We start from the raw sequence: 10,627 nt of genomic DNA, 5'->3' as shown, positions 1-10,627 counted from the left end.
CATTCTACATTATGTTTCTGAGCCTAAGCTCTGGAAGCTGTTCCATCCCTTCCATGGCCTCCTTGGCGTGCTGTAGCGCACTATCTAGAACGCAGCTCACCTGGAATACTACCAAACATGATCATATCAGTAACAAATACTACGTAAAAGACTCGAGAATGCTCGTTCGAGGTGTTATTCTTCCATAGTATTCAGGTAGCACAAAAAGCCAAACTGCCCTACGGAGACATCACAAGCTCGCTGGTAAACTTGGGGGGTAGGTAGTTGATTTCCCAGAAACCTACTATCCGATTGGCCCCCTTTTCGCAAACCGCAAGAGAAGCAAAGTTTGGTTACAGAGAAAAATTTGAATAGTGTCCACTAAGTTTATGGCGCCTGTTAGTAAAACTGTCAGTGTACCTGCTGATCACTGAGCTTGACAAGTCTAGGCCTCGCAAAAGGAAAATCCCTACTTCTGGTGGACTAGGTACTCTCTCCCAGAGGTGACATTGGAGACAAGCTAAATAGTCCAGGTATTAAATTGGTCAAGCTGCGTGGTAAATTTGAAAGCGACTAAGGTACTCCGTACGGTTAAATAGATAGCTGTACTCCGTAACAGCTGGAGTATCTATGGAGACTCCAGTCAGCGATATTAACGAGAGTAGCAGCGTCCGTGGGATCAGGGTCAGGATCATGCCCAGGGACAGACCCCGTAGCCTCAGGGACGCACGGGTTCTGATTGGCTGCTAGCAAAGTACTCATGTCTTCGCCTAACACCAGTGGGCCTAGTGGGGCATGAACGCCCGGGGCAAAGCAGCTTGTCATTGGTTTAAATAATCAACCACTCAGCCCGAATAGGCATAGGTTTCAATAGCCTCGAGATTATCCCAATCGGGAAGTCCGTTGCTTCATCTATGGGGCGTACCACGATTCATTCGCTGCTGGCGACTTGCTAGCGTAGCGCCCAACGGAGTCAACCGACTCATGGAGTCTKGAGTCGGCGCGAAAATGGGCTAGTAGCCTAGTCCACAGTAGTGCTCGTGTTGCTCCGTAGACTTGGGGCTGGTCCCTTTTCCTCGCTCGCGTTCATTTCCCGTTCTCCCTCCTTTCTCTATCCATCCCGCTCTCTCCTTATCCGGTGGTGGTTCCCTTCCTTTTCGCTCTTCGGAGTAGTCGCTCGTTATATTGCTATTTTACTGACCCTAGTCTTTCGTTTCCGGAGTGTGGAGTTGGACTTCGCTTCGACTTCGATCCGCAACATCACCTTGATAAGGGAGAGATACAGGAATAACGTCGTCAGGATGAGATTCGACATGGTTTCCAGCGCATCTGCGCTGCTGTGGTTAATCGCCGGCGTCGAGGCATCCAAGCATGCGCACCTACACCATTTGAGACATGAACACGGCGCCACCCACTCCGTTGCTGAAGTGGGAGCGCCATTGGAGAAGAGAGGAGGGAAATGCCAGTTCCCCTCCGATGCCGGTTTAGTCGCTGTGACTCCCAACATGAAGAATGCCGGATGGGCGATGAGCCCTGATCAGGCCTGCGAGCCTGGCAATTACTGCCCGTACGCTTGTCCCCCCGGCCAGGTGTCGATGCAGTGGGATCCCAAAGCGACCTCGTATTCGTACCCCGTCTCCATGGTGAGTTTTGCATCGGTAACTCCATGCCGACAGGAAGATTCTGACGGTGCTCCCTGTGCTAGAATGGCGGTCTCTATTGCGACAAGGACGGTCAGATCAAGAAGCCGTTCCCCGACAAGCCGTATTGCCAGGATGGCACGGGTGCCCTCGGCGCGAAGAATAAGTGCAGCAAGCAAGTCGCGTTCTGCCAGACTGTGCTGCCTGGAAATGAAGCTATGTTGATCCCCACTCTGGTCGAGGAAGTGGCTACTCTTGCCGTGCCTGACCTCAGCTACTGGTGTGAAACCGCCGCTCAGTAAGTGCATGTCGGCAGTTAGATGCTCTATTTTCGTATTGACCGTTGCCAGCTTCTATATCAACCCTCCTGGCTATGACACCGAGACCGCTTGTGTCTGGGGTACTTCTGCCAGCCCCATCGGTAACTGGTCGCCTTATGTTGCTGGCGCAAACACCGACGGTAATGGCAACACGTTCGTGAAGATCGGATGGAACCCCATCTATCTGGAGCCCACCACGCCCTTCCGCGACGTCGTCCCAGAATTTGGTGTCGAGATCGAGTGCGAGGGCAGCGGTTGCAACGGCCTTCCATGCAGGATCGACCCCGCGGTGAACGCGGTCAACGAGATGATCGGTAGCTCCTCCGTTGGAGCCGGAGGCGCCACCTTCTGTGTGGTAACGGTCCCCAAGGGCGAAAAGGCCAACGTTGTGGTTTTTGAAAAGTCCGGCGGCGGCGGCAGCAACAGCAATGGCGGTTCCCACTCCACAACCGCGGCACCCTCCACGACCTCTCAGCCCAGCTCGACCACCACAACGACCTCGTCCAGCAAAGCATCTTCCAGCACGTCGAGTTCTGCTTCGTCATCCTCCTCCTCAGAAACCTCTGAAACAGGCTCGAGCTCGAGCGCCTCCGCCACGCCCTCCTCCAGCAGCGACCTCAGCTCATCCGCCAAGGCATCCAGCGCCGGCCAGGCCTCGGAATCAGGATCTTTCTCGTACACGTACAAGCCCCATGTGTTCGTCGAGCAGTCGGTCTCAGTGCAGGCCATGGCAGCCGAAACGGCTGGTACGGCACAAGCCACGGCCACACCCAGCTCTACTTCCAAGGCCAAGGAGGGCAGCGCCGCCGATGTTGCTGTCTCCGTGCTGACTCTGGGCATGGGCGCAGTGGCGGCGATCATGGTCAACCTGTAGTAGCTGCAGGTTGCCTCTTATTGCTGTTACTAGCTCCAGCTTAGCCGTGGACTAGCATTTTCGCAACTTCTCTTCGGTGCCTCGAACTTTATAATTCTTTTTCGTTTCTTCGGGATACCCTGGTCCTATTGAACCATACCATACTATACCATTCTTGACGACTGACGTTATCTGTATATTGACGACCTTTGACCTGCCTATATTCTATATTCTTCACTTTGTCTGCTCATCAGCAGTTTTCTTTTGACTTGGGGATTTGGAATGCATGATCTGCTATGCTGTTGCCGATTGAATTGACGATGGGGCTTGAACATATCATTCTGAGATGGATAGTGAGCTGATAGCTGATTTTGATAATGTCTATTATTCGCTAGTTCGTGATAGGCTGGAGCAATGTGACATTTGCATATATGTTATTACTTCTCCAAGGTAGCTTCCAGCCCAAGAGACTGGCGATGCGTGGATACAACGGAGACCACCTGGTAACACAAGTCAAGTGTTTTAGGGGCCATGTCGGAATTTAAGGACATCTTCATAGCTGTCATTCTTTAGATGTCATAGCTCATTCTTCGGGATCTGCACCCTGCATACTAAATGTCTCTTAACCGCCGCATACTAGTTAGAGTCTGAGGTCGGGACCTAATCACTATACACAGAAGGCTGCTTAGCTTAGAGACAGTAATATATCGTGCTATCCGTATAGACGCTCATTTATCCACATCGACGCTGTTGGTCACGGAACCAAACACCTCCAAGGCGTGGCCGAGATAGTCCTGCACTCCCTTGAGACGAGGAGTCATGTCGCTTCCCAAAGGCAGCAATTTCTCTGGCTCGTGGCCCTCTCCCACACCCTCGCCGACAACCACTTGGTAAAGGGCCTGCATGGCCTTGTCCTTGTCACCGTTGAGCTTGATCTTCCCGCTCACAAGAAGGTCCTGCATCTGCTCGGTGATGGTGCCCCTGTAGTCGTCAGGGAGAGGAGTCTTGCCCAGGACGACTGCGTTAAGCATGTTGGTGTTAAACGTCCCCAGAACGACGGTCAGAGTGCGAATGTTAAATGGAGCAACTTCTTTGGCGAGGATTTTGGTGAGAGCTATTGCAGTTAGCTGTTTGCCCTTGGAAAAGTTTTAAGAAACGATGTATACCATCCAAGCCAGCCTTAGCACCCGCGTAGACGCCCATCGTGGGAATCCCATCGAGCGAGGCCCCGCTGCTCATGTTGACAATCACGCCGGACCGGCGCTGGCGCATATGAGGCAGAACCGCGCGGATCAGACGCAGTGGGCCAAAGTACATGGTCTCCATCTGCGAGCGTGTCTCTTCCTCGGTCATGGTCTCGATGGGCGCGTGTATGGAGTACCCGGCGTTGTTGACCAGGACATCGATCTGCTCGCCGCCCTTTTCGAGCTCTGTGATGACGTCGCCGCCCTGGGCGCTGTCAAGATCCAGCTGGACCCATTTGCCGCCTTTGCTTTCAATCTCAGCGACCAGCTCCGGAGTGCGGGAAGGGTTGCGGGAGGTGGCAATGACCTTGTGGCCGCCGGCCTGKGCGGCGCGTGTGAGAGAGAGACCAAAACCAGAGGAGCAGCCGGTGATGAGCCAGGTGAGTTTTTTGGACACCATGATGAAGATATTGCTGTCAAGTAGTTCAGTGATATTCCGGCAGTAATGCAGGAGGTGAGCATGGATTTAAACACCTTGTAGCCAGAGCCCTCGGAGATAGCGGACGAAGCTGTAACTCCGTCGTCGACAATGATGTCCAATATGGAATACCAGTGTAGTCACTAGCTAAGGAGCACACTATCTGGACACCTTTTCGGTCTAGCAGTATTGGGATCTGACAGATGGCAGCGGCCGTGGGCTCTTGTCTCTTTCTATTCGTTGTTGCCAAGTTCTATTCCCACATCCTGGATGGCTTCACCTGACTGACGCTGTGTGAAGCCTAATTGGGCCAAAGCAATGAAAACCGGATCATTTCCTGCGTCTACAATCGGAAATTCGAAGTAATCCCCGATTGGACTCTCTGAGGCGCTGTCTGATCCAGCGCCAGGCTTTTTGACGAGCATCACATCCCCCGTGACAAGGGTTCATTGTCGGCCCAGGAAGAGACCCTAGAAGGGTTTGCACGGGTGAGTCCATCCCAGGCCCGCAGTCTCAAGGGGAATGTGGTATTGAAGCCATTGATCATTGTGTCGTGAAGGGGTGAAGTGGCTTCGCACTGTCCCAGAGGATGCATCCACTGCGGTTGTCATGCACTCGCACCGACAGTGCAACCGAATGGTCAAAAATTGGAGCGGGGCATTGCAAACAGCATTGTCTGGCTGCTTGTGATCAAGAAACACCCGGAGGTGCAATGATCAGTTAGCACAATAATGTCTGTTATAGCTCGTTTATCAAGGTGCAGTAATGGACGTCTTTTGTGGATGCCTGGGAGTAGATGGGAGTGGAGGCAGCCGTCCCTTATCAACTTATCAGCAGTGACTCCTGACACCTGCCAGCCTCGACATCCTCAGCCCATCCAGGCCCAGCACAACCCGATCAGTAATATCCAATCTCACAATGCCTCCTTCCGTACAAACAGTAAGTCTTATCAAAGAAGATTACACCCCCCTCTTTCCGCCCAGGAATCTGCTATAAAGAGAAACACTGCAGCTCAGACCTACCCCGCACATCCCACTCCATCAACCACAACCACACCTCTCCAAGAATGAGATAACAAACACTAACACAACATAAAGAACAAACTAACCTCCACCCTCCGGCTCCTCATCCCGCGCCTCCGCCTCCTCCAGAAAAAAGACACCGCCTCGTCCGTCATCCAGCGCCGCGAACTCGCCACCCTCCTGGACGAAGGCCGCGAGTCCTCTGCCCGCATCCGCGTCGAGAATGTCATCGCAACCGACATCGCCGTCGAGGTCATGGAGATGGTCGAGCTGTACTGCGAGCTCCTCCTAGCGCGGGCCAACGTCCTCGATCAGCTCGCCTTCGGGGAGAAGGGCGCCCGCGCGCGGAGTCGCGCCAAGGAGACCCTGAAAGCGGAAATGGGGGCGCACGGCCACGGACACGGACACGCTCACCCTCAAGGCGCGTCAACGGGTGGTAGTGGCGATGGAGCATCCAAGTCATTCCTGGGGTTTTCACTTTTCGCGGGGTCCGGGTCGAAGAAGCAGACACATAGTCAAGAGGGCACGCCGGGAAGAGGCCGCAAGACCGAGGCGGAGGAGGCCGCCGCCGACGATGACGAGGAGCAGACCCCGAGTTACATCGACGCTGCGCTCGACGAAGCCGCCGCCGTGATCTTCTACGCGTGGCCGCGCTTCCCGCACGACGTCCGCGAGCTGACCATGCTGCGCGGCATGCTGGCCGAGCGCTGGGGCAAGGAGTTCATGACGCTGGCGCAAGACAACAAGCTGGTTGACGTGAGGGTGCCGGAACGGCTGGTCAAGGGGCTGCGCGTGAAGCCGCCGACACAGGAGCTCGTCGAGAGCTATCTCAGGGAGATTGCAAGGGCGTATGGGAGTTCGTGGGGAGCGCGGGCCCAGAGCCAGAGCGAGAACGAGCTCGGCGAGGCGCCTCCGGAGTTTGTCGGCGATCAGCCTGGCGATACTGACCAGCGCGTTGATGGCGATGGCGATGGCGACGCTGCTGTCCCCTCCACGCCGACCCGGCCGGTCAACATGGCTGAGGCGCGGCGCGCTTCCGAGACCTCGGAGTTGAATAGGGCCACTCCCCCCCGGGGATTCCAGTCGGTCAAGAGTCCCGTCAGTGTTGCGCCGCCGGGGCCGCGGTCGGATAACCCCAATCCGCGTGTCAAGGTTCCCGGCAGCGAGACCCAGTCCGAGACGCAGGTTGAGGGGCCTCCCAGGGCGCGGAATGGGAATGCGGGTGGTCCTGGATCGATACCGGAATTGGATGAGTTGACTCGACGGTTTGCGGCACTGCGGCGGTGATTATGACCTTGATTCGTTCAGCGAGGAGGATTCACGTTTAATGATTGATGAATGGTTGATGAGCCATGGGCTTTGAGACTTTCTACATTGTAGCCTTGTACTACTGCGAGTGACATCTGACGGGTTTATTATTGTATCTATCTAGATACAGTCATCATATTCTATATGATCTAGCCCTTCCAATCCAAGGGAATATGTGCTTTTGCCGTATCATGCATGAGGCCCAAAGCCAACCAGAAAATCCCAACCATATGAGACAGAGAAGCTAAGAATGTCCACGGCATGAAGCGACAAATATAGTACCGGGCAACGAAGCAATAAAGCCAACACCGAGCAAACGATGCAGCCAGTCAGGCGATCAAGCCAGCAAGATGCAGAAAAGGTATGAGCAAGAAAAAAGGTCACCCCACAGGACACCGGACTATGCATGTGCCGAAACATATGTACATAACAAGGAAATTCAAACGAAAGATTCATAAAGAAGGCAAAATTTACCGCAGGTCATCTTCTTCGCCCGGGAGCAGAATCTCGTGGCCGGAGCCTTCATAAACAAAGATCGCTGCTATGCATCCAAAGATGGACACAAGGGCGATTAGCCACCAGGCGAAGCCAACCATGCCTATCTCCAGACCATAACCATACCAGGCTCCGGAAAAGATAGGCCCAATAGTCCGGAACGCCGAAGATACTGACTGTCCGATACCGTGTATCGTACCGAGCACCGACGGGTGCGGTGAGCAATTGTTCAGGAGGATAATTGATGTCGGAAGCGTGAATGTCCGAGCGGTGACTTGCAGGAACAGGACGACAATAATGGAGAACCACACCCAGGGCCCACTGGCTTGTCCTGGAGGGGGCGTGGACGACGGTGCAAGAGCAATATAAGGGGCGAAAGCATAAGCCAGAGGAAAGAGCGACAGGAAATATTGGTAGCTCTTGGCTGTGCCCAGACGGCCGTTGATTGAAGGATAGACGGTGAATTGAAGGAGCATGCCGATGACCCCGAGGATAGCTGTGGCGAAGCCAACGCTCTGAGGCAACATACCCAAGCCCCCGGTGAAAATGAAGGGTAGTCTCTGCACGGGACTGGCAGGGTCACTGGAATCATATCGAGGGGTGGAGAGGAAAAGCAACCACAGATTATTGAAGGCACTTGGCAACGTCAGTAATGGTACGAGCTACATCGAGAGATATTGTAACATACCCCATCTGGAAATCGAAAAAGGCCTGCGCGAGAAGAGTGCACAGGACATTCTTTGTCCAGATTCGTCGGAACGGTAACACGCGAGCGTGCCTCGTAGGTTTGGCCGCCTTCTCTTCAAGCTCATAACTTTCGGTAGGATCGACTGGTCGGTTCAGCAGGGGACCTTCCTCGTCATAGTCGGAAAACGGAAGTCTCGAATACAGGGGCGACGAAGATGGAAGGACAGCCTTCAAACCACGGGCGAAAATCTTCATGGCGAAAGCGCCCAGGCCAGGCTTTCCCTTGCAGGCTTGTGAAGTCTGGGCGGGTTAGTAGAATTCTCGCGTCTTCAGGGTATCTATGCATACCTCCTCAAGACCCATTGCGACGCACGTGGCGCAGAATGACAGGAAAAGGGCATTGGCCAGCATGGGCAACGCGTAGGGGTATTTCATGAGCCACTGCACACCAGAAGCACCTCCAAAAGAAGAATTGGGGCCGAACAGCCTGGGGTAACTCTTAACCGGATCGGCAAGCATACCTCCCATGACTGTAATGGTCAGTGTCCATTGCAAGATTGCTGGAAGACAAGGGACTCACCTGGACCAAACAAAGCAGCGATATTAAACCCAATGGGTAGAATCAAGAAAGCGCGAGAATGGTACTTCTTCTCCTTGACGTTCTCCGCAATCATTGTGCGAATAATGCCCACCGTCCCATTGATGGCACCGCCAAACGAACGCCAGAACACGGCCTGCGCGAACGACGTCGAGAAGGCGACTCCCAGGCAGGACACCGCCGTGCCTACCAGCCCGACCAACAGTACAAATTTGCGACCGCCCCATTCCGCATCGGCCACTCGACCCCATGGTATTGCTGTCGCGAATTGCGCCGCCGTAAATGCGCCCTGGAGGATACCAGCCTGCGTGGAGACATCGGAGTCGGAAAGGGTTTCGTCGAAGGACTTGAGCTGGTAGAACATATACGCTTGTAAGGAGGTGACCTGTAAGAAGTCGAAGACGCGACAGAGACCCAGGAGGACCAGCTGTTTCTTTCTAGGCAGGGACATCCAGGTGACGGGGCCGGGGCGGGGAGCGGGGGCTCCGGTGGAATGAGCCTGGGAGGCATTCATCTGCGCCATACTTTGGGAGCGACTGCGGGCATGACTACGATTCCATTCTGACGAAGTGGTCTTCATAGCCATATTGGGGTGGTGGAAGGAGAGCGAGGAAGAGGGAGAAGAGCCCTCGGTGAGGTCTGCGAGAGAGCCGTTGGATTCGCGCCGGCGCCGTGAATGAGATGCAGAAGGGTAATCGGCAAAAGAAGGTTCGCCGCTTTGATCGTGCCCGGAAGTCCAAGAAGTGGCCCGGATATGACGGGCATCCCGATGTTGTTGTTGGTGAGGATAATGATTATTGGTGGTGGTAGTAAAAGAGGTCGTAAAACTTGGAGTGATGGGGGTAGAGGACGAAATGCTGGTCACGGAAGGCCGACGGCTACCTTGGGAAACTCTTCTCTGGACCGGCACAGGCATCGAGGGCGTGGTTCATCCGATAGGGCGCCACTGCAGGCGACCTGAGACTACGTCAACAGGCTGCGGATTATAAGTAGTAGAAACTTAACAGAAAGAATAGGATAAGCCGAAGTAAAAATGGTTACGCCAGTAGGAGGGGCGCAGTGCTTGTGATGACGACGATTCAGACAGAACATGAACGATAGATAGTCTGAATCAACGAGAGATAGACTGGACAGGAGGAGTGACAATTGAAAAGCAGTCAAATAATATTACAAGAAAAGAAATAGAAAAGAACAATTGTTAAGGAGAAGGACTAGTCGCCTTGGACGACAATGTACTCCAAGAAGCCCAGGAGATGAAACGGAGGTCAATCAATCATCACCAACAATCCTTACTGTACAGAGAACGGAAGTCGGAGTAACCCAGAAATCTAGAGAGCGTTATCCACAGTCGACAACTACAGTAATACTAATACCTTATGAGAATAATGCTTTCATAAGCAGTAGATACAAGATATGATGCTGGTGCTGGTGTTGACATTTTACATACTGTATAGTAACTGGGTACCTCAGGAGTACATCTGCGGGCTAAGGTAATGAATCTGAATCCATCATGAAACCTTCCTCCTTTTACAGCGACTGTATCGAATTTGTAACAGGTGAATTACCCCAATTATTGCACTATTTATATTCAATTTAGCCGGAAAGAAAGTAAAAGAGAAAGACAGCTAGATGCCAAGAAGACGGAAGACGGATGGTCGGATGGATGAGACCAATCTTAATGGATCAGGCTTTCTGTAAAACGATCAGCATATGGCCGTGGCCCAAATACATACTTGTTTGGCAACTTGGGTGGAGTTGCTGCTTTAGGCAAGTTCATAATCTTCGCTCTCCTTCCCGTCTTTGGTTCCTGAATAATACCTCTTTCCATGGGTCAAACTAACGGACCAGAGCTTGGCAGGTCAGGTGAGGTCATGCCCTATTTTGCTGTCTCGCTGTTTACCTTATCTATGTTACAGACTATGATCAAAGCGTCGTACCCTTCTTGGCTGCCAATCTGGCCACAATCAAGCTTCCACTGTTCAGCCATCAATTCAAATTAATCTCCATCATTGTGGTCTATCTAGATTCGTAGTTCATCGTAAGCAAGTAGACAGATAGACTAC

At 53.2% G+C, this 10,627-nt stretch overlaps 4 protein-coding genes across 4 annotated transcripts; 2 read left to right on the top strand and 2 right to left on the bottom strand.

Annotated features, from left to right (window-relative positions):
* Positions 1 to 1,280: 1,280 nt before the first annotated feature.
* Positions 1,281 to 2,813, top strand: Asppvi_002468 (SUN domain-containing protein; the record flags this gene model as incomplete). Its single annotated transcript, XM_043298450.1, has 3 exons — positions 1,281 to 1,622; positions 1,685 to 1,917; positions 1,970 to 2,813. The coding sequence occupies 3 exons, from the start codon at positions 1,281 to 1,283 to the stop codon at positions 2,811 to 2,813; spliced, it is 1,419 nt and encodes a 472-aa protein (XP_043154385.1).
* A 707-nt stretch (positions 2,814 to 3,520) lies between these two features.
* On the bottom strand, positions 3,521 to 4,436 carry Asppvi_002467 (SDR family oxidoreductase; the record flags this gene model as incomplete). Its single annotated transcript, XM_043298449.1, has 2 exons — positions 3,521 to 3,906; positions 3,959 to 4,436. The coding sequence occupies 2 exons, from the start codon at positions 4,434 to 4,436 to the stop codon at positions 3,521 to 3,523; spliced, it is 864 nt and encodes a 287-aa protein (XP_043154384.1).
* Positions 4,437 to 5,372: 936 nt separating this feature from the next.
* Asppvi_002466 (DUF292 domain protein) lies at positions 5,373 to 6,763 on the top strand (the record flags this gene model as incomplete). Its single annotated transcript, XM_043298448.1, has 2 exons — positions 5,373 to 5,393; positions 5,552 to 6,763. The coding sequence occupies 2 exons, from the start codon at positions 5,373 to 5,375 to the stop codon at positions 6,761 to 6,763; spliced, it is 1,233 nt and encodes a 410-aa protein (XP_043154383.1).
* A 491-nt stretch (positions 6,764 to 7,254) lies between these two features.
* Positions 7,255 to 9,480, bottom strand: Asppvi_002465 (putative MFS transporter; the record flags this gene model as incomplete). Its single annotated transcript, XM_043298447.1, has 4 exons — positions 7,255 to 7,915; positions 7,968 to 8,266; positions 8,315 to 8,496; positions 8,547 to 9,480. The coding sequence occupies 4 exons, from the start codon at positions 9,478 to 9,480 to the stop codon at positions 7,255 to 7,257; spliced, it is 2,076 nt and encodes a 691-aa protein (XP_043154382.1).
* Positions 9,481 to 10,627: the final 1,147 nt, after the last annotated feature.

This window comes from Aspergillus pseudoviridinutans, assembly GCF_018340605.1.
Source record: "Aspergillus pseudoviridinutans IFM 55266 DNA, scaffold_2, whole genome shotgun sequence".
NCBI classification, from domain to species: domain Eukaryota; kingdom Fungi; phylum Ascomycota; class Eurotiomycetes; order Eurotiales; family Aspergillaceae; genus Aspergillus; species Aspergillus pseudoviridinutans.
Note: the sequence above shows the minus strand (reverse complement) of the source record. Positions and strands in the feature narration are given on the sequence as shown.